Genomic DNA, 23948 nt, shown 5'->3' with positions numbered 1-23948 from the left:
ACCACTTCCTTTTTGAGGACAGTGCAAAAGTGTCCATTGTGCAAAAATGCATTTACCACACCTCTGACCCATTCAGTCGCCCCTACCCTGGCCAGCTTTAATAAGGCAGGGTGGACAAGGATCTAATGAAACACCACTGCAAGTTTCCTGCCCACATCTGCAGGCCACGTTAACTGGGGATGGTCCCACAATACATGCCTTCAAGGTTGCATTGGTTACCTCGGCTGGTATTGCTGCAATCACGGCCAATGGTCCCATCACCTCCTGGCAAATAGAAGGGGAAGAAATGGAGGCAGTGAGAGGTTTTACTTTCTTGGGCTCCATGATCACTGCAGATGGTGACAGCAGCCACGAAATTAAAAGACGCCTGCTTCTTGGGAGAAAAGCAATGACAAACCTAGACAGCATCGTAAAAAGTAGAGACATCACCTTGCTAACAAAGGTCCGTATAGTTAAAGCCATGGTTTTCCAAGTAGTGATGTATGGAAGTGAGAGCTGGACCATAAGGAAGGCTGATCGCCGAAGAGTTGATGCTTTTGAATTATGGTGCTGGAGGAGACTCTTGAGAGTCCCATGGACTGCAAGAAGATCAAACCTATCCATTCTGAAGGGAATCAGCCCTGAGTGCTCACTGGAAGGACAGTTCCTGAAGCTGAGGCTCCAATACTTTGGCCACCTCATGAGGAAACTCCCTGGAAAAGACCGTGATGTTGGGAAAGATGGAGGGCACAAGGAGAAGGGGACGACAGAGGATGAGATGGTTGGACAGTGTTCTTGAAGCCACCAACATGAGTTTGACCAAACTGAGGGAGGCAGTGGAAGACAGGAGGGCCTGGCGTGCTCTGGTCCATGGGGTCATGAAGAGTCGGACACGACTAAACGACTAAGGTAAAGGTAAAGGGACCCCTGACCATTAGGTCCAGTTGTGGACGACTCTGGGGTTGCATCGCTCATCTCGCTTTATTGGCCGAGGAAGCCGGCGTACAGCTTAGTCATGTGGCTAGCATGACTAAGCCACTTCTGGCGAACCAGAGCAGCACATGGAAATGCCGTTTACCTTCCTGCCAGAGAGGTACCTATTTATCTACTTGCACTTTGACGTGCTTTGAAACTGCTAGGTTGGCAGGAGCTGGGACCGAGCAACGGGAGCTCACCCCGTCGCGGGGATTCGAACTGCCGACCTTCTGATCCGCAAGTCCTAGGCTCTGTGGTTTAATAAACGACTAAACAACAATAACAAAATTGCTGCGGAGCTGAACTACTTTATCCTTGATTGCATCTAATTATCGGGTACTCCACAAAGGTCCTCCCCACCCCCCGTTTGAAATTATATTTACAAAGAAAAGCGGGGTGCCAGCAACTGAAGTAACTATATAACTGATGGGCTGCAGCACGACAATCCGGCTCGTGTTTTTCCTCGGAGGCAACTCCCACGGCGAGCCTTTATCACGTCCCCTTTAAGAGCCGCTTCATCACGTCCCCTTTAAGCGGCCGCTGCCGTTGTCATTCATGGCCCGCGTGCCCGACGGCTGGCCGTTACCCCATTGGTCCGTTACTTTCTCTTGTCTGCCGATTCCTGCTGCACTGCATCTTATGAGTCCGCCAAACGGAGAAAAAAATAAGTCCAGTCGTCCCGCCTACTACGGAATCTTTACGCGGGATTGGAGGGCGAAGGAGGACTGACGTCTGGCGGAAGGATCTTGGGGGCGGTGATGTGCCCTTGCCCACAACTACCTTAAACGCCGTTACCGGCAGCTCGGCTGCTCAGAGAGGTCGAGACTCTCCGAGGTGACTGACGTTTGATAGCCGGGCAGGTAAGGCTGGTGAGATGGGCAGGGCGGGGCGGGTTATCCATCAGCCGCTGCACGTAGCTCCTGCAGAGGCGTGAGGAAGAGTCTTCCTCTCTCTCCTCTCCCCAGCGCCTCACTTCTTTCTCTGCCCCCCTTTTATTCACCTACGACATAATTCTCCATCTTTAGAGCTACCTCACTCAAGGCAATTTAACGTGGTTTTTTTTTTTAAATAAAAAACCTAAAGCCGTATAATATATACTTCCACCTTCCCAAAAAATAAAAACCTTATTGGGCTTGCGAGCGTATGGGGATCATTCTCCTCAAACACCCCCTGAGGGCGCGGGGCTGAGGGCGGTTAGGTAACGGCCTGGCACGCGGCCTAACTGTCTGCAGGAAACCCCAGGAAATGAGGGGGAGCTCCTGAGGCGCCGAGGTTTGCGAGGCACAAAAGTGCCCCCCTTTCCGTCTCCATAGAAACGCGGAGGGGGGGGGAGAAGAGAGGGCCAGGAAGCACGCACGTGGGGGGGGGGTTGCTGCGCAGGCGGGAGCGCACTTTTCGAGGTGCCCATCATGGCTTCCTCCATCTCCATCTTCACGCTCTTCCTACCCCCTTTGGATTTACTTCCTCGTTCTTTTTCCACGCTCTCTCTTTCTCTCCACCTCCTCCCTGAAAGCCGCCTCTGCGCATCCTTGAGCGCCGCGGATTCCACCCGTCCGTCCCCTCCGCCTCCCTCTCTGCTGGTGGAAGCGGGAGGTATCGAGTTTCACCGCATGCCAATTGTGGCCGGGCTATCATATTGCCAAGGGCCTGGTTTCATGAGCGTTATCGGGTCGCACCGATAAGGCAATCAGAGTTTGCTATTTCTTTGCTTTCCTCCCGGATCTAACCCCAGTACCACGCAGGTTTATGCCGCTAAATCACAGTGGGTTGTAACCTAAGTTGTATGCAGAAAAGGTCCGTTGAAATTAATGGACCCGGGTTACCCGCGTTTTAAAATGGATCAGCCCTTGAGAAGGACCAACACCCCATGGTGCTTACTCATAAAAAAAAGCATGCGTAGCATTTGCAGCCTTATTCTGACCTTCTCGAGTAAGGATGCTTTTCTCTAGTTGCCTAAGGTGGTATTTTAACTCCCGCATGCCTTAGAGTGAGTGCAGAGAAGGCAAGACTTCCTTGGGAGCACAGTCTACCATGAGGCGTTTCTCTAGGGTGACCTTGGCTATTGCAGCAGCAGCTCTGTGCAGGCCAAACATTTCACGCTTGCGGGAGTAGGAACAAATACTAAGAGATTCCATCAGTGTGGTTGCCTGCACCTATTGTTGCTTTTGTGACAATACTGGGGTGGTTTTTGGAAGAGGCATAACTAAGGAACCATAGCATATCAGTTTTTTTTAAATCTGGAAGCAAGTTTCACCTTCATACTGGTTTGGTGGGGAATCAATAATTGCAGCTTGTAATCAATATTTCTCAGAATAACAATAAATAGTACTGAATGAAAACAATTGTTCAATAGGCACAGAAGTTGTAGAGAAACCGATTCACATAGGTAAGGTTGTCTGAACCATAACAGATTAGGAAGCTGTCCAGTAGTCACAGTACTGCTGCCACACCAGAAATAGGTTCTTTATTGTATTCTATATGGTATTCTGTACAGGGGTCCACAAACTGGCTACTAACAGCAGGTATTCATTTAATAGCCATGCTTCAGGCAGAGGTTTGGTGGTGCTTCGAAGCAGTATCTCCAAATCTTGATGTGAAATGAGATTGCTTCCCATTTTTCTGAGACATGAAAATTTAGAAGGGGAGGAGTCATTACTAGCTGCTCAACCCGAGGGCTTTTTTACAGATGTGATGTAATTTCCATTTACTGGAAGAAGGAAATGACTGAGCGATTAGCACAGTTAATGGAAATTTAAGTAACTAGCTTAAGTTGTTGCTTCTTATTTCAATTCTGCCTGCCTGCTCGAAATACTTTTAGATAAAACAGCTAGGGGGACAACCATTTATTTCAGTAGTACAAACCTGTGTCTAACCTGTAGCAGCTTTCCCTTGACATTTGTTGCCATCATGTACAAACATGTCCACAAGCAGACTGTTGAGAGGGGAGAAGCTTTGGCATGCAAAATAGGGTGCCGTAGCCCTTTTATTTGGCTATAATTTATATGAAATCTCTGTAGCTGAGTCATCTTACAGTTGGAACACATGCAGTTGGTGGAAATTTTTTCAACCAGGAGATGACTTAAACTGGAAAAGCTCGTATATGGAATCAGCTTAGTTTTTCAGGGAACAGAATTAATGACAGTAGCTTTATATATGTTTATAATTGTTTTATTCAAATATGTTTATAGATGTTTAATCAGACATATTAAGAACTCAGCTTTTCCATGATGCTGTTGGCTTGCTGCAGTATTCTGTGACTTCTAGCACGTAGGATTTGAATGAGACTGTAGTAACAGCCTATCACCACTACTGTGTCTGTGCGCAAGAAAGCTTCAGGCAAATGATGCAGCCAATGAGGGCACAACCAATGTGTCTAAATTTAGCTGAGGGCTTACACTTTTGACTGGGAATAAATTCATTCATTTCACTTGGTCAGCAAAGTAGTCTTTCCTTTCTGAAAATGAAGGACCATTAAAGCAGCACATCCTAAAGTGGTAGTTTAAAAATTATGTTGGAAGTTGAAAGAGATTAGATAAAGGCATATTTTAAATAAAGACATATTTTAGTGAATAGTGCATGTGTTCTTAAAATAGTGATGATCCACCTTTTTGCAAAAAGAATAGCATGGGGCTAAAATGTTTAAAACCACTTGCCCTGGGATATCCCAGTCTTATCTGTTCTCACTAACAGCTCACAATATACTTAGGTTTAAAGCTTATCACATAAATAAACCTTTCTTTGTTAGTGAGGTTATATTAGATTATATTGCCCTGCCTGCTTGTTCATTTGTTCTGTTTTGTGTTGAGGGCCCATGTGATCCTCCATTTAAAATTGATCTGCACTAAATTGAAATCCATCACCTTAAGAGTTGTAGACTACAGATAACCTGGTTGGATCAGAGTATTTAAAATGATATTTGGGGTAACTTGAAGTGTGCGTTTGGTGTTTTGGCATTGGTACATTTCCAAAAACTATTGGAATCTGCTAACACAGTCAGGCTACTGTCTTGTACAGATTATAAGGAAACATTTATATACTGCTTATTCCACTAGGTTTTTGGTAGATAAAATGTGATAAGATAAGAATTTAAGAATTAGATTCTCTAAATTAGGTGATAGACGTGATGGGGGGGGGGGTCACCTCAGTCTGCAATAATGAAGAGTGCTTAAAAGCCCTATTATGAGTTGGGGTGACATATAACTCTGGAGTGGCATATAATTTTTTTGAGGTCCAGGCAAATCCCAATACGTAGCTGTCAAATTTCTTGGATACATTGATTTGATTATCCTGTTCACTTTAAAACAATAGTCTCCTTTTACTTGGCAAGAAAAGAAAATGTGGATTCAGGAGATTACTGTTAAAGTCTTTATTGTTTTTATAATGTTACCTTATGTCTAATTGTAACATACATTGTAATTGATAGGCAGCATGTTACATTCCTTGTACAAATGACTGCTTTAATGTCTGGATTTAGTAAACATACTGTACTGGGACCACCTTCCTAATTTTCAGAGGGATGCTTGTTCTACCCCCCAAATATTATATAATGGTTTTGCAGTTAGGCCAGCATATGTTTACTAATGTATGGGAAGGTGCAAACTTTTATATTTCTTTATTGAAAAATTAAAAGTATAAAATTAAAAGGGCACAAGGTAAAATAAGATGTGAAAAGAAAAAAAAATGTAAAAAACAACTCATTAGTTTTGTGTCGTGTATTGAAAAAGTGGAGCAGTACCAAATGTGGCAGTAAATGGAGAGTAAGAGTCCCAAGTTTCTTAATACTGTTTACATTGGGCTTCAAAAAACTTTGGCACAACACTGCAATGGGAAACTGTCTTTACGGACCTACAAAGAGATGTCATTTGAGTAGGGGGTGGCCTCCCCAGAAACAAGATGATAGTTTCTGGATGTTAGTTTACCCCATAAGAAAAATGCTAAGCTAGACTAATTTAGTAAGGAGTTGGGGCAAGCTTAAGCTGAAAGAGTGCCATTTTAATAATACTTAAATAGATATTTGCAAAAGGTTGTATAAATATGAACCTGGTTGCATAAGAATCTTCCTGTGCTGGGAAGACAATGGTCTGCATCACTGCAGCAGCTATTTCCTGTCTCCCCCCCCCCCCCAGCATACTTCTGTTAATTTGAAAGTGAGTCAGCATCTTCACTGAGGCTAGAGCTTGTATTTCCTCTGAGAATTGGCTTATTCAAAGGGAAGGTGAGGGATGAGAAGGGAGAATGATGCTTGCAATAAGCTGAATCTGAATCGGATGAGTTAAAGCTCTGACTACGAGGGAAGCTGCACGTACTACAGAGGTCCTAACCAGAAAGGGTGGAGCTAATGCACATAACCTAAAGCTGCTGCGAATAACTATACAACAAAAAGGGGGAAAGGTTTTACTCTTTGAGAATAATTAGTATAAATCAGAAGTGCTTGCATTGTAGCTTGTTGAGCACAATATTAAGAACACATTTCTAGTGACAACCATTTGTTCCAGGGATAGCATGTGAAGCCAATATCTTGTATAGTCAAAACACATTGAGTTCAGTGGTAGGTCTTTTTTCCTGGATGCCTGTCTTATTTTTTTTAGCTAGCTAGCTATGCACACAAGTTAAATGTGTGTAAGTTGCAAGTTACTTATATAGGCTGGCTGCCAAAGTGCAGTATTAAGTGTAAGTCTATTTAGTTCAGGTTTACTGGGTTAGTTTTAAACTTCTATTTAGATTAATCCATTATATGTTGGCAGTTCCTAAACATTAGTTAAATAAGTGTATGCAATAATGTGTCCCTTTTATTAGAATAAGGAGCAGCAAACACTCAAGTTGCTCCCTCCTTGGTTGAGCACGCATTAATGCAATGCTGTGCATATGTGAGGTTTATATACACTCAAAACTGCATAGGAGTAAGTTGATTTGCTGGCTGGGACAGACCTCAGCCTGTTCCTTCATGGCAGTCTCTCTCTTTTGCCAATCTGAGCATGAGCTGAAATATTTCCCTTGGAGTTAATCAATTTGCAATGAAGGGCTTCAACCTATCATGTAGGAATCTCTTCTGCATGGCTACATCCCAGGAATGTATTAAATGGGAAACATGTTCAATTGATTGCTGCAAGGTCAATCAGATGTATTTCCTTTATTTCTTCTTTTAGATACCAAATCTCAGCAGCCATGTCGAAACAACACGATGCTTTCATCCAGACCCAGCAGTTACATGCTGCCATGGCCGACACATTCCTGGAACACTTGTGCCGTCTGGACATTGACTCTCCCCCAATCACTGCAAGAAACACTGGCATTATCTGCACAATTGGTAAGTGGAGTTCAATCACAAATTTAACATAAAATTTGAACACTATTTGCTCTGCCATCTTACGGTTTTTACTAGCCTACTCTACATATCAGCTAAGTCAATTGCCTACCTGAGTAAAGTTTTGAAAGAAGCTTTCAGATAAATATTGAAATACAGTGGAACCTCAGGTTGCAAATCATGCGGGAAGCACGTTCTCAACCTGCAGCACCACGTCTACGCACGCGCGGGTTGCGATTTGGCGCTTCTGCGCATGCGCAAAGCGTGATTTAGTGTGTCTGTGCAAGCGCCGAAAACCCGGAAGTAAAACGTTATGGTACTTCTGGGTTAGGGTTAGGGTTAGGGTGCGCAACCCAAAATTGCATAACCTGAAGCATCTGTAACCTGAGGTACCACTGTACAAATAGATCTTCATATTAGTTGTTTTTATGATATTTTGTACATAATCTCAAGATATGTATGGAAGGCAAGTAACAACAACCACAATAACCGCTGCTATAAAAACGAGCATATTTTCCGATAGATAATTTATGTGTATTTCTTCTAGCAGTATTAGTGAGAAGTGAAAAAGTAATGAATGTAGGTAGCAAACTAGAAGATGGGAGTTAGTCAGGTACTTGGCTGTGTTTGAACAGCCTCACCTTTGCCCTGCACAAGATTAAGGAAGCAAAACCCTGTATGCTGTGGACAACTTACTTATTACATTTATATCCCACTCTTCCTCCCAAAGGAGCCAAGGGGAGCAAAGAACAAATAATAAACATTTTATGGCTTCTGTGAATATTTTAATAGTTAGTTGAGGGGCTTTCTCAATAAACTTGTTCATTTTGGCTGTGTGCCCCTCTTCATGTTATACTAGCTAGAAGGCTAAACATAGATTTTTTAAAATGTATTTAAGACTTAAATGCACATTTCTAGCCTATTATTGTTTAATAATAGCTTAAACAGTTATTTTGCAGATAAGAAGACAAAGGCGTAGAGTAGTAGAATCTTAGAGTCTTAAGTAGCTCTGGACTTTAATACTCTGTTAGCAATGATTTCAGTGGATCTGCTCTAAGTATGACTTAGTTGACTACCACCCGTAGACTTGTAACTATTAACTAGCATATGCTAAAGAAACTTCATTTTCAAATCTCTAGGCCCGGCTTCTCGGTCAGTGGAAATGCTAAAAGAAATGATTAAATCTGGAATGAATGTTGCTCGTCTCAACTTCTCTCATGGAACCCATGAGGTAAGAGCAGATTTGAGGGCAAATATTGCACTCACTTGAGAAAGAACTGTTCTCATTAGATCAACCCTATGTTTTACCTTGGGGCTAAAGACTTGAGGCCTCATTTCTCCAGTCTGCTGTTAAAAAACACACACACTTTAAACCAAGCATTCAAACAAATATGGATGCTAAGAGGTTTGTATATCTAAAAGTGCTACTGAGTCCTTGTTAAAAGGCTGGTAAAATACATTTTCTTGTTGGTCTTCAACTTTCAGATAAATGTGGTAGTCCAAACCTTAAATGAACAGTTAAAACTGCATGTAGCTGGAAAACAAAATGATGAAGTGAGTTAACCAAATAATTTCTCCAAGAAGATTGTGGCCATCTTGAATACAGAACTGTGTCCATGCAGCCACTGTGCAGACTTTGGAGACAGAGCAAATGTCAGAGGCTGTGGATCTCAAAAAAAAAGATGCCTGTTACAAGTACAGCATGTCCATTTCAGTATTCACTGAAAGTTCACCTGTTAAAGGTCACTCCTCTGTTACCAGATACTGCTGATGCATGCCTGACTTCCAAACAAGATCTTGAAACATGTTCACCCTTGTAGCCACAAACATCTCCTCCTGTTAGGAGTGGTTAAATGAAACTGCTATGCTCTGGTTCATGGGGTCTGCTCAGGTACAGTGTCATTTGAAGCTGCTGCTCCTTTATTAAGGTTATAGCAGTACCTATATTAAGAAAATTTAACCAGCATTACTTTTTAGTATATGTTCTACTTATTTCCCTGCAAAATTATGAGATCTGCAGGGAGCCAGTTAGATATGACTGAAATGGAGTTGCCAGTCAGGTAAGATACAGCATGTCTGCAAGGCTTGCAAAGTAAGATTTGGGAATAGAATTATGTTGTTAGGATTTTGGCACTTTAAAAGCAGAGTGCTTAAGGTCACAAGACTTGCAAGTAACTTGTAGTAGAAGGCAACCCCCCTTCTATAAATAAAGCAGCCTTCTCACTATTGCTACAGGATGGGAGGCTCTCAGGCTCCCATTCCCAACTGCAACTTTCCTTAAAGGCCACCTGAATGCCTTTGGGCTGGCTGCTCTTAACTCTTTGAAAGGTCAAGCTGCAATCTGGGCAGCAGCTTGCAAAGTTATGTTAGCTAAAAAAATGTTTTGGCCTCTTCTATTGGTCTTTTCTTTAAAAGGCATCATGCTGAATGTGCATAAAATACATCAACACTCCTAGACTGTTTTATTATTTTAGAAACTACTGTATGTGATGAATTACAAGTGATCATTTTTAAGCTCGCACACACTAACTACTGCAGTATGTGCACATAAGTCTTATTGGTGGTATTATTAAATTTCTATACCAGTCTTCATTTTAAAATAAATTGGGTATGCTTTTAACAGGCAGTGGAAGCTCACCACAGTAGGTGTGTGCCATATCTTAAGTGGGGGAATCATTTCACAAAGTGGGCCACTTTGGAGAAGGCTGCCTTGCACCTCACAATTCTGCAAGACTGACCCAATAGGTTCACTTCTCAAGTTCTTGGTGAATGAGCAGGTCTATATGGGAGAAGGTGTTCTTGCAGATTGCCTGGTCTTAAGTAGTTTAGGGTTTTATGAATTAATGACAAAACCTTAGACTTTGCTTGCTAGCAGGGTCATGATCAGTTCAATCTCTAGCACAGGTGTTATATGTGCATGGTAAGATGCTTCACTTGGTAATCTAGCTGCTGCATTTTGTACCATGCAGCTTCCATACCAGCCTTGAAGGCAGCCCCACCTTGGAGTGTATTGCAGTAGTCCAGCCTCGAGGTTATCAGTGCATGTGGCACTGTAACTAGGCTATCCTGTTCCAGCAACAGTTGTAGGTGCCACATGACCTAAAGCTGCAAAAAAGTACTACTAACCACGGAGGCCACTTAGATCTCCAATAATAAAAGTGGAGGAAGGAGTTCCCTCATCTGAGCACCTATTAACAGAAATAAGGCTGGCTATCACCAGCATATTGATGGTACCATGCTCCAAATCCCCTAATCCTGTTCCCACTTGCTTTATATAGATATTAAAGAATGTTGGGAACAAGATGGTTCACTGTGGCAGCCCACAGGACTACTGTCTGGGAGTCAGAAACAATCACCAAATGCTCTCTGACACCAGCCCTTCAGCTAACACAGTGCCTCCCAAGCAATGGAGACTGTTGTGGAGGATGCCATGGTTGATGGTATCAAAAGCTGCTGTGAAAAGCAAGACCATATGTAGCTGAACTGCAACTAGTCTCTTGAACTCTTTGCTTCCAAAGAGCTACTCGGCAGTAGTAGCTGAAAACTGGGTTCAGGAGCAAACACACTACTGTCTTCTTACTAAAGTTTTACCTGGGATCCTAATGTCCCACTATTAATGCAATTACAGTACTTAATTTCTGAACCTGTGTTAATGCTGATTAGTTAAACTGCTGTTCTGTATGGTGATCAAATGAGCTAGTTAGCCACTTCTCCTGTTTTTTCCTGCAGAAACTTAATATTTGGCATGGCATGGTACATTGCTGCTTTCTTCTTTTAATAGCTGTAACAGTAAAAGTTTACATAACCTTGATTGCAAACTTTGCCTGTCTTCTATTGCTGTTTGATCAAGATAAGCAAACAGTTTTCATAGGCTAATCTGTGAAGTGAAACCTATCTGTTAGTGAGGATTCAGCTAATCTGACTTTGACTTGAGGTGAAGGCTCTTTCTAGCAGAGCCCTGTGGAACTGATAATTCTGGTGCTAGATGAAGATGAGACAATCAGTCAGATCTTTATTACAGTCATAGACCAGCATACACCTAACTTCATTTGCAGTTGGCTGTCTGTCTGATACATTGCTGTCATTGAGCAATGGATGAAACAAGAGTTTGTAACTCACAACTTGCATTTTAACTTGAGTGCATTCAGCGTTAAGCACTTAGCAACTTAAGGATAAAAAATGAAAAGGGGGAGAGACTTTGTCATTCCCACCTGCCTTTAAATCCAATGTGTTTTGACTATACAGTTTTGGTTTATGCACTATCCCTGGAATGTAACACTTGTAAAAGTTGAGAATCTCCTATATTGTGTTAAGTTTTCAAAATAAAATGTGGAAGTCTTAGGCCATATTTGCCTGTGCTAGAAACTGTTCTTCATCATATTTGACAAGATGGCAGTAAAAGTTATAGGATGTATTAATAATGAATATATATAATTGTCCAGCTTCTAGACAGAGCCCAGGCAAAACAAATTGTAGTGTCCATTGCATCTAGTTAGCCAGACCTAAGGCAGCCAGCTCTGTGTCAAGGTAAGTGATTATTTCTGTTCTGTAACCATTGTATCTTCTGTATTAGTACCATGCAGGAACAATCAAGAACGTTCGAGAAGCTACTGAGAGCTTTGCTTCTGATCCTATTTCGTACAGACCTGTTGCTGTTGCACTGGATACTAAGGGACCTGAAATTCGCACTGGACTCATCAAGGGGGTAAGTGTGTCACACTGTTTTGTTCTTTGTCTTATTACTCATTGTAACAGATAAGATCACTCCCTTCCAATAAACACCAGTAATAGACTCCCAGATGACAATGCTGCAGTTTCTTATAGTATTGTGCAGTCTGCTGCTCCATGCAAGGATCTGTAGTCAGGGGTACCAATCAAACACTGGTAGTCAAAGGAGAATAGAACAGTTCATTTCTGATCCATCTAAAACCATAACACAACTGTATTTACTACACAAAGTTGTTCATTCTAAATCAGGCCAGGATGTAGTCTTCCCCACAAATCCAATAAGAGTCATCTGCCAGAGGGCATTCAATCTACCTAAGTCTTGGTGGAAGAAGGGAAATTTAATTGAGGATCGTTTTCTGCCCTTTAGCTTCATGTTTCCGCTTCCGGATGTACAATGCCTGGTTTCAGTACTTGTTCTGAGATTATCGTTGAAAATTGAGGGAATTATAGGGTTATCCTAGTAGGGTTAGCCTTTCTGCTGCACTTGTTGCATTTAGACTTGGCAGCAGTCAGGAGGCTTAATTCTGAAGGAAGGGGATATCCTCTGGCAATGCCAGTAAACATTGTTTGTCCTTCCAGAGTGGTACAGCAGAAGTGGAGCTTAAGAAAGGTGCAACTTTGAAAATGACCCTGGACAATGCCTTTATGGAGAAGTGCGATGAGAACACACTTTGGGTGGACTACAAAAATCTCATCAAAGTTGTTGATATTGGCAGCAAGATCTATGTGGATGATGGACTCATTTCCCTGAAAGTTAAGGAGAAAGGTGTGTTTGGAAGGCATTCCTGTTATTGTGGCCATACCTTAAATAGGAATACATATTTATGTGGTGATGCTACTTGCTATAACAGTGTGGTATTTAGAAACTGCATAAACGTAATTGCTTTCAGCATATTAGAAACTGATACAAAGAAACCAGGTGTCTGCATCTTGACAGATTAGGAAAGAAATTGGGCACAATTATTGTGGACACAAGGGGATAATTATTGTGGAAATGAGCTTATTTTGAGTTATAATGCTGATTCTTGGAACTCTGTGCAGGTGCTGATTTTGTCATCACTGAAGTTGAAAATGGTGGGCTACTAGGCAGCAAGAAAGGTGTAAATCTGCCAGGTGCTGCAGTAGACCTTCCTGCTGTTTCTGAGAAGGACATCCAGGATCTAAAATTTGGTGTGGAGCAGGATGTAGACATGGTGTTTGCTTCCTTCATCCGAAAGGCAGCCGATGTTCATGCTGTCAGGAAGGTGCTGGGAGAAAAGGGAAAGAATATCAAGATCATTAGCAAGATAGAAAACCATGAGGGTGTACGTAGGTAAGTTGGTTATTAAATTTGTAACAAATCCATTTTGACACGTGACTTTCCTTGGAGTTAGATATGTTTCTTGAAAAGTGAGCTGCATGCCAGGTTGCACCTCCTAATGGGCCAGCAGCTCTGTACTTGCTGTTGAATGTTGACAGTACGCTGTGAAGGATGCAGATTGTGAAATTCAGTGCTTAGAAGCATCCTCCTTGTGTGCTCAAATACAAGGTGGCAGATAATTCTCTGGAAGTGGGCTTGTCAGTGACTTTTTCTCTTGATATCTGTGACAATGTGTGGTTTTGGTGTGCTACAGTATTCTGGAAACTCCATATAAGGGAGATAAGCAGCTTGACTCTGAACCCTTGCACCCGCATTCAGTATCACTTTCACAAGAAATAATTTTGTCTTTTGTGCATTTCAGGTTTGATGAGATCATGGAAGCTAGTGATGGCATCATGGTAGCCCGTGGTGATCTTGGTATTGAGATTCCTGCTGAAAAAGTCTTCCTTGCCCAGAAAATGATGATTGGTCGATGCAACAGGGCTGGCAAGCCAATCATCTGTGCTACTCAGGTACTCGAAGAAAAGTTGACTCTGAAGGCCTGTCCTTCCTACACATATGGGCTATGTGAAACCTGAATTATTTTATGCTATTAAATGATACCTTCTGTCACAATCAGTAAACATGGAAAATATTAGTCTAAAATGCTGAGGTCGATTCCACATCTCTGATTGGATCCAACACTGTTTGAAGAAAGCTTCTTGAAAATCTTAATCAGAATTCTTACGGGTACTGCAACAGTCTAGTTGTAAAAATGGTTTAAAAATGGAGGCTATAGTAATTGGAGTAGTTACAAGTACTAAATAAATTACATAGTTTACCATTGTTTTCCCCTGCTGGTTTTGTACCAGTTAGTTGAAAAAAACTTAATTACGTGGTTTAGGAAACATAACTTTGACAAGTCTTTGAGCAAGCAGAATTGAGATTTGATAGGTTTGCATTTTTGTTACAGAACATTCTGTGATTAAACATCATAGAAATTGTTCTTTTATAGAGTGTATATGAATACTAGGAACTAATGTGAGTTTGGATACCGAAATAATTGCAAGCAAGAGAGCATGTTCCTGTGGTGCTTTCATTGGAAGCAAGTCTCAAGGAGTTTGTTCTTCATTGTGCAAATAAGATTGCAGTTACCGTATTTTTCGTCCTATAGGACGCACTTTCCCCCCTCCAAAAATGAAGGGGAAATGTGTGTGCGTCCTATGGGGCGAATACAGGCTATTGCTGAAGCCTGGAGAGCGAGAGGGATCGGTGCGTACCGACCCCTCTCACTCTCCAGGCTTCAAGAAGCTATCCGCAAGCCTTGGGAGCCCGCGGGAGTTCCCTCCGGTCTCCCAAGGCTTGCGGAGAGCTGCCTGCTTCCTGAGGCCCGGGGCACGCTGAGAAGGGGGGCTGGGGTCGGGGGAATCTCAGGCTTCCCCCGCGCCTGGGGGGGAAATAAAAATTATTTTCTTTATTCCCCCCCCCCAAAAAAATACAGTACTTTTAGTTTCTTAACATGTCTTTAACCTCTGGATTTTATAATGTTGGCATGGTTACCAAGGATTCTGCCTTGATGAACAGTACAGAAACAAAGCATTTCAAATTTTATGTAAATAAGATGATTATCTTGCAGTGAAACCTATTAACTTCACCTTGTCTCATTAGATGTTGGAGAGCATGATTAAGAAACCACGGCCAACACGTGCAGAAGGGAGTGATGTCGCTAACGCTGTCCTGGATGGAGCTGACTGTATCATGCTTTCTGGAGAGACTGCCAAAGGGGACTATCCTCTGGAGGCTGTCCGCATGCAGCATCTTGTAAGTGATAACCATTCAGTGTTAAAAGACAGTACCTGTATACCTAGAAATATTAGCACAGCTTATTCCCTGTTACCCAATTTCCCATCTGCTCAAATACCATCCAGGTCTGGTGGCTAGCTTAATGCGTTATAAATGATGTGGCTGTTTTCTCACTATAGCTTGCTATATGCCATAGGTCCCTCAGGCTGCCATAGACTTCTTTAATGGCAGTGAAACACAAAGCACTTTCTTGCACTGGCTGCAAGTATAAAACTTTTTATGCAAAGGCAAGTGGAACAAATTCTGAACTGTAGTGATTAGTTTTTATAGCCTTAAGTGTCTGAAATTGTCCAACTTAGTGTATATTATATTTTGAGACAACTTCAGATACTGTATATGGGATTCCAATTATTGAATTGTATTGTTTTGATGAATTTGTTGTTTGACTTATTTATATGCTGCTGTGTTAGATATTGTAGTGATTGCAATGCTTGTTTTTTTTTAATGCTACTGTGATTGTTGTGAGCTGCTTTGAGTTTAACATTTGTTGTTGGAAAAGCAGAATACAAATATTAAATCAAAGCCGAGACAAATCAGGAGTGGGCCTGGAGTATGTTCTCCGTTTCACTCCTCATAGGTAAGAGAACTTGTGAATTGGGGACCAGTCTATATTTTAAGTTCTGTAAGTGGCATGGGGGAAAGAGTGTGAGCCCAAGCCCACTCCCAATCTCATCCTGAAGGGAAAAGAACATCTGATTCACACTCTGTAATTCACCTTTGGGGTTGGAACAGTTGTTTTATGCACAACAGTTGTGCCCTTGGAACAGCGTTTATTTTTTTTTAAGTGCATGACTGACACTTTTTACATGTTTAAACTGCCAGAAAACTCTCTGCTCTGCTTTTGGAATTCTTCAGTTTCTCATTGACAACATGGCACTTCGTGCCAGAATTAAAGTACTGATTGTGTTGACGGTCTGCTGTGAATTACAGCCTTGATAACCTACTAGTTTGAGAGCTGCAGTTCAGGTTAGCTAGCTTACTCCGAACAACTCTCACATAATAGTATGCTAACTACCTCTTTGCTTGGACTCATCCTTATGTAACCTGGTCCATACTGTCAAGCAGTTGAGGGAACCAGTTCCTGTGAGCTGGTGGCAGATAAGCATGGTTGTGTTGTAATGCAGCCTGATTTCTAGCCATCTTGAACTCCCTTTCATTGAAAGGGTTGACTTTACTGCCCTTTGGTATCTTGCCATTGTACTCATACCTTGCTATTTGCTTGAAGCATGACTTTCTGAAAAAAATGGGGTTTCGTCTGTGCTCTTTAACAGCTACAAAAATTACGTATTAAAGTGTCTTCAAAATGCCTAGATAAACCTGGTTTTCCTGTGGAGTTCAAATGTTCTTCTTTAATTTTCATAATGGAGCTCACCACCATATTAATGCATGCAGGATCCCTGGCTGACTTAGTAGTTCTTGATGCATTCTTCTGAAGTAGCTAAGAAAAATGGGATACCTGGAAGTTGAACCTGGAACATTGAAAAGATCAGAAGTTAAGTTCAAGACCCTGTCCCTGCTACTTGAAAAACTAATAAATGCAATTAATAGATGTAAAGAATGCCTTACTTTTAAGAGCACATGCATATAATTCTAAACTTAACCCCTCCCAATTATAAGCTAGATTTTAAACCTCATTTGAGAAATGTACAACAAGGTTGTAAGAGTGTTCCATGCAAGATTCAGCTAGTACATGCTGAAATGGACTTACTATTGGGTCGTTCTTGGCCTTCTCAAAGCAGTTTTGCCTTTTTATGTTACCCTAATGACATTCTTAAGTATTCTGGGGGATTTTAAATCAAAGTTTAGTGCAAACAAACTTCTTCCTTGATTCCCATTATGTCGGACATATAAATGTTGACATAGATGCCCTTCTGGGGGAAAAAATGAGCGATACTTTAAATAGGAAATAAGAGGAGGGGAAAGAAAGATCAGTCAGCTTTGTGTTGTGCAAAGCATCTAACATAACTTAACATAACTGCTAACCCAGAATCTTGTTCAAGACATGTTGCTCCTTGTTTTTAGTGCTTGGTATGTGTCTGAGATATAGTTCTTACAGATGGGGTTGTAAACCTGTTCCTGGACTGTACCTAGAACAATTTTCACCAACATGCCAGTTTTCTACGTGGGATGAATTTTTCTTCCGTATGGAAGAGCATTCAATCATGTGAGCCTCCATCTGCTGAAGACCTGGGTTTACCATTTCATCTATGAAAACCAGGGGCTTACTGTTGTGCCACACTGAATAAGATCCCAAGTAACATGCTGCAGCTATGCAACACTGAGTATTCTGTTGATTCTGGTCATCTAAATAATGATGGGTTCTCTGGCTTTGTACTTTCTTTCACGTTCACCTACTGCTCTTCTGTAAAATATGCCTAATACTGCCTAATGGGATTGAATGGGAATAAACTGCACTTCTTGCACAGGTGGTCCTAGGAAAGTATCCTTAATATGCCATGCTCTTAACTCCATCTGATCTTATCTAGACTGTCTAGATGCAATAATTCTGCATAGACCTGTCTGCATGCTTTAAAAATGCTATGCAAGTCTCTGGCTGGTAAGGACACATGTAGCCCCCTCTACTGAAATATGACGCGTAAACCAGTATATGCTGGTAGAAAGCACATTGAATTCAGTGGTATTCCTGAGTAAGTGTGCATAAGATTGTACACTCAGTTTTCAATCCCAAGAAGTTCCATCTGAACCCAGTGTGGAGCATATAAGCCAATAACCTGGACATTAGCAATTATCCTACATGTTGCCTTCCAGCTAACACTCGATTATACATGAGACTTGTATTGCCAAATGTGAGAGATTTTATTTCTAATTAAAGGGTAGGGTGGTGCAGCAAAAGAATGAAGCTGCCTGGAGTCAAACCATAGAGGGATTAGCTACCAAAAACTGAGGATTATAAACTTTGACCCAGTTATTTGATGTAGTGATTCTGCTTCTATAATCTTAACAGTGCTCAGACCTGCAGAAGCAGAACTTTGAAGTCATGGTCTTAACAGTCGGGGGGCTTCTGTCTTCTTTCTCTGCTTGACAGAATAAAGAAACATGTTTAAATTATGAGGCAGGATGCTTAAGGGCTTTTTCCTGATGACCACTAATCTGTGCTTATCTTACATTAGGCCTGTATCATGTCCAAATTATGGCTCTAGTGATTATTGAAAACCAGGTAGTTGCACCACCCTGCCTTTAATCTTGCATGACTGACAAATAAGCAATTAACTCTCCTTGCAGATTAACTTTTATCATATCACTCTGGTGAATTTCTTTCCTTTCTATGTTGCTCCTCTTTTTTTCTTCCCTCCCTCTTACTCTGGCCTACAGATTGCTCGCGAGGCTGAGGCTGCAATCTATCACCGCCAGCTGTTTGAAGAACTTTTCCGCCTCACTGCTAACAACAGGGACCCTCTTGATGCCATGGCTGTAGGCGCTGTGGAGGCCTCTTTTAAGTGCTTAGCTCCAGCTGTGATAGTTTTGACAGAGTCTGGCAGGTAGGGTTCAGAGTTAGGTACACATCTAGGATTTGTAAGGTAACTCATAATTCATTCTACAGTGGCTAGAGGTTTTAAAAGCAAGCAGCTGCTTCAAACCTATACTTGATAAAACCTGTTCCTCATACGGCATTCTTCCAAAACCAAACCATCAGTCTGCCTTCATCTTTCTATCAAAGCAGGATTTGAGGTAGGTAGAAGCAGAGCAAGAGTGACTGGCAGTTGCGCATGGATGAGTGTAACGATTTTGGCAGAATGGAGTGGGGGCGACATGGCAGGTGTTGTCTTCAGAAGGGAAATGTGTGTGCCCAGTGAGTGCAGTCCAAATAGCATGTGCTAATTTTGCTTTTGTTGATGGTGCGCAAACAGTATTCTTGGCTGAAGTTCCCCATCAAACGCATTACTAGATGCTCATTTGGGTTTGCTGCTATAAGCACTCTGCCAAGTCCAGACCCCACCTTCACTCATGCCGCTAGTGATGACAGATGTGAATGTTGTCTTCCGAACGCGTGTTGCTCTTATAGATTGCTCGCGAAGCAGAGGCAGCCATCTTTCACAGGCAATTGTTTGAAGAGCTCCGACGGCTGGCCCCGCTGAATCGGGATCCCACTGAAGCTGCCGCTGTTGGCGCTGTTGAAGCTTCCTTCAAGTGTTGCAGTGGGGCCATTATCGTACTCACCAAGTCTGGAAGGTAGGAGGTGGAAGGTTCTGGCAGAAGTCACATGGACTTCACGTGTTTAAGTAACACACAACATGAACATCTGTCTCAATCAAATACTGTATTTTTCATTGTCTGTGTGGAGGAGTGTCTGTTACATTGCTACTTACTTGGATTTACCCGGACCTGAGTAGTTAATTGCACATTAAACGTTTTTATATTGTCTTTCCAAAGGAAGGCTCAAGATAACTTAAAGCAATTAATTTAAAATAACTTTTATAGGAAAAACTAAAAGCAACACCCAGATTCACTCTACTGCGAGAGCAGTTAATACTGAAACAAGTTTGTAAAAACAAGAACAAAATCCAAAGTGCAAACCTCAAATTATATGTAAAACCAACCAGCCTGTAAGTTGTGGGCTTACTCTACTAGAATTTCTCTGGCACAAAGGAAAATGGGTGGGAAAATATATGTATGCCCCATTAATGTGGGTTTGGCACTAATTCTATATTTTTGACACATATTGAATCGGTTGTCTTGTCAACGTGCAGATCAAAGGCTTTGTGCAATACTAAGTAGCTTCTGTTTTGCCTTTAAATATAAGGTTCCTCAGTGCCTGGCTGCCTGAATGTTCTGTAACTGAACCAGACAGCATGAGACTTTCCCTTGAGTTCAGTTTTGTTTATCAACATAGAGGAATTGTATTGTAAATGTACATGGCCATTTATCAGACCAGTAATATCTACATTAATTGAAGCTAGGATCAGTGCAGAGTTCTCATGCCAAATTGCGTAAGGAGTAACAACTGCACAGAAACACTAGGTTGCTCAAGGGAGACATTGCTTTGCACGTTTCATATATTTAGTTCTTGTAATTATAGGGTGCGTAAGGGGAAACAAAGTGCACACCGTGATAGGTCATTGTAGATGGTGCTGCAGTGATATTTCTGCACAGATTCTCCTTGAAATTGGGTGGAAGTTTTAAGCTATGGTGCAGACATGCTCTGAGCTGTACCCTTAATATTATTACTTGTTTGTAAAGGGTTCTTCCCAGCCTCATGCCTGACCTTTCTGAAGAAATCTGAACTTGAAACAAAATCCAGAGCTAAATTAGACTTTCCTTCTAACAGTACTGCTTAGGTCTCCTTGAGCAGCTTAAAGGTTTCCAATACTGTAAGTTTGCATTTGTGAATATCAAATAGTTTGTAAAGCAAACTGAAAAAGGTCTAAGACAGTTTTTCTGTTTAGATTTATTAGTCATGGTGCAGCAATGAGAATATGGGGCCTGCTGAAACCATAATGTACACATCTTAAATCTTGGGATACAACCTTTTGGTAGCTTTCTAAAGAAAAGTAAAAGCAATAGTACTTCTTACTCCATTTCTGAGTAGTGTGATTTAGTTACATTTCTTCCCTATTTCAAGCATTTACTACATGGTCCCTGTTCTGTTCAAAATGATGATCTCTTAGCACACTGAGCTCTTAGAAGAACTGAGAAAATTTATAAAGTATCTTCTTCACTGCTGCTTTTGTCACCCAGGAGGGAGCAAACAAAGCACTTTTTTTTGCTAAAATGTCTGGAGAATTGAATGAGCTTCCTGTTTGCTACTGACTTAACGAGTTTGTTTACTGTGCTGAAAATGCAAAGGCATCCTTTTATTATAACGGCATTTGTCAGGAGGCTACAGCGCTAGATTATACTTGCTAAATATTGTCTGGGGGTATTTCCATATATCCAGAATTTGAGGAGTATAATACCATATAATCTGGAGACTAGCGTGATGTAGACATCAAAAGTTGGTATATTAAGTCTCTGCTTGGAAGCTGCCTTGACTCCTTTGTACCCTGGATTCATTGTACACACTGAAATAGCATATCCCAGTGATCTAGTTGAGATGACAATTGAACCTGCCACATGTTCTCCTTTGTAGATCTGCTCACCTGGTGTCAAGGTACCGCCCACGTGCTCCCATCATTGCTGTGACCCGTAATGCTCAGGCCGCACGCCAGGCCCATCTGTACCGTGGTATTTTCCCCGTGCTGTGCAAAGAGCCAACCCATGATGCCTGGGCTGAGGATGTTGACCTCAGAGTTAATGTGGGCATGAAAGTTGGTAAGTTAGTAAATGTTGGTATCCTTTGCTCTCTCTGGAAGCTTTAAAAAATCATACAGTAATTTTATCTGGCAGCTGGAAATATCCCAGAGTTTTGAACCAATATTTGACAGTTTGGTGTATTAGAACAATCTTACATGAGATTTTAGGGACGCGGGTAGCACTGTGGGTTAAACCACAGAGCCTAGGGCTTGCCGATCAGAAGGTCGGCAGTTCGAATCCCCGCGACAGGGTGAGCTCCCGTTGCTCGGTCCCAGCTCCTGCCAACCTAGCAGTTTGAAAGCACATCAAAGTGCAAGTAGATAAATAGGTACCGCTCCGGCGGGAAGCTAAACGGCGTTTCCATGTGCTGCTCTGGTTCACCAGAAGCGGCTTAGTCATGCTGGCCACATGACGCGGAAGCTGTCTGCGGACAAACGCCGGCTCCCTCTGCCTATAGAGTGAGATGAGCGTGCGACCCCAGTCGTCCACGACTGGACCTAATGGTCAGGGGTCCCTTTACCTTTACCTTTACATGAGATTTTAGGCTACAGTTGAAGCTATTATAACTTTAACTAGTTTCAGAATAACTAACAACCAATTTGGGTTGTTAGGTGTTACCAAAACCATTGCTATGCAGTTCTATAATTTATATGTTTTAGGACCCATTTTCTCACTGCTTTCTTTTTCTTTCCAGGTAAAGCTCGTGGATTCTTCAAGACTGGTGATCTAGTCATAGTACTTACTGGATGGCGCCCTGGTTCCGGCTATACCAACACCATGCGTGTTGTGCCAGTTCCATAAAATCAGACCCAGCAATCTCAACCCTCCTTTTGTCTCACCACCTTCCCCTTGCATTAGATCAGCAAATTGCTTGCAATATTGTCTTTGCCTGTAGAATGGATAGAGGCTGCCAAAAACCACCAAGTGCAGTAATTGGGGGAAGAGAGACTAAGTCTAGAAATACTTGAAATAGTTCTCTGATAATTAGAACCCCTCCCCAAACTCTCCTGCCTTATTTGTTGGGAACCAGCGTAAAATTGTCTAGCGTGGCAACTTGGGCTGCCCAGTGTTTCTTCTTCGGCTCTCTGGAGTCCAAAGAAACATGAGGACCTTCATCCAGCTAGTAAGGCATTTTATGCAGTGGCAATACCTGCCAAGTCCCTTTTCTGTAGTTCTGTACTGTCAGGTCTCCACGCAAACACTCCGGATTAGGATCTACATAGACCGACATAGCTCTCCTTTCTGTAACATCTCTAGTCTTGCTGTGTCCCTGTGGGTATACAGGGGTTTTTGGTACACTGTAACCGGAACTCTACAACACAATCACTTGGATATCTTAACTGTACACTCCAGTAGGTAGTGACAGAAACATCACATGCTTGTCCCTTGAAGTTCCAGAAAACCTGGTTTTAAAAATTGATTGCTGCATCTTATTGCCAGCACAGCTAGAGAATAGCAATGGAAATGAGTGTCTACAGGGTTCTTTTGCTCCCAGAGTCTACTCAGGTACAGATTGCTTCAGGTTTGATATAAAAACTAAAAATGGCATATTTTGGGTATGGAACTTTAAAGGGCTGAGCAGTGCATTAAAAAATTCACCTGATGCACTCCCCACATCTCAAGCTGCTTGTGCGCCTGTTGCAGTGTTGTGTTTTGTGTTCAAGTTGAGTCGTGTTTCCTGAGCACTATCCTCTATAAATCAGGATGATTTACCTACTGTAACAGGTGTATCGGGTTGTAGAGTACAACTTTGTACATCAATAAAGCAGAGCTCACATACCTATCTGTGCGTATTCTGTTTTTCTGGTTTAATGGGTGCGTATTCTGTTTTTCTGGTTTAATGGTTCTTTTCAACTTGCCTATTATGTCCTGATGCCCTGGAACACTGGTGTTTAGAAAAAATAGCTGCTATTCTTTTAATCTGGATTATCACCAAGGTGCCTGAGAATCATAGCTTCTTATAAGGCCTCGTGACAGATACACATTACAGCAAAGGTAGCCCTCCACATGTTTGGACAACTCCCATCCTAGGATGGCTATACTGACTAGGGTTTGGAGTTCAACATATGAAGGGACCCAGGTTGGCTGCTCATGATTACCGTATTTTTCCCTCTATAACACGCAGATTTTTTCTCCTAAAAAGGAAGGGGAAATGTCTGTGCGTGTTATAGAGCGAATGTGTGGTCCCTGGAGCCGAAAAATCAGGCAAATCTCAAATCGCCAGGCAAGGGAAAACTGAAAAAAGGAAGCGGCTGCTTTCCTGCATTCTGCCTCAGGGTCTTACTGCCCTTCCGCCTCTGTTGCTGTGTTTGCTGAAACGGAACAAAGAGCAGGGAAAGCCCCTCCCCTCCAGGCAAGCTCCGTTGCTGCTGGGGGAGAGAGAGAGGGGGGAGGGGGAGGGAGAGAGAGAGGGGGGAGGGAGAGGGAGGGAGAGAGAGAGAGAGAGAGAGAGGGGAAAACTTTTGCCTTTCTTTTCTCCAACCCGTTAAATCCCTCTCCTGCATTCTT

General features: G+C 42.1%; 1 protein-coding gene across 3 annotated transcripts; it reads left to right on the top strand.

Moving 5' to 3' along the window:
* Positions 1–1593: 1593 nt before the first annotated feature.
* On the top strand, positions 1594–23223 carry PKM (pyruvate kinase M1/2). 3 transcript variants are annotated; one of them, XM_083712722.1, is made up of 11 exons: positions 1594–1814; positions 7101–7261; positions 8398–8489; positions 11832–11963; positions 12566–12752; positions 13028–13298; positions 13708–13858; positions 14994–15146; positions 19213–19379; positions 21277–21458; positions 22135–23223. In XM_083712722.1, exons 2-11 carry the CDS (start codon positions 7120–7122, stop codon positions 22239–22241), a joined length of 1584 nt encoding a protein of 527 aa, XP_083568848.1. In that variant the 5' UTR covers positions 1594–1814; positions 7101–7119; the 3' UTR covers positions 22242–23223. The 3 variants fall into 3 exon arrangements, 2 of the variants coding, with proteins under 2 accessions (XP_083568848.1, XP_083568847.1); XR_014557931.1 differs by having other exon boundaries at positions 1655–1814; positions 18522–19379; XM_083712721.1 differs by lacking the exon at positions 19213–19379 and adding an exon at positions 18522–18688 and having other exon boundaries at positions 1655–1814.
* Positions 23224–23948: the final 725 nt, after the last annotated feature.

Source organism: Podarcis gaigeae, assembly GCF_964106915.1.
Source record: "Podarcis gaigeae genome assembly, chromosome: 14".
NCBI classification, from domain to species: Eukaryota; Metazoa; Chordata; class Lepidosauria; order Squamata; family Lacertidae; genus Podarcis; species Podarcis gaigeae.
The sequence above is the reverse complement of the archived record's forward strand: the minus strand, read 5'-3'. Positions and strand labels throughout refer to the sequence as shown.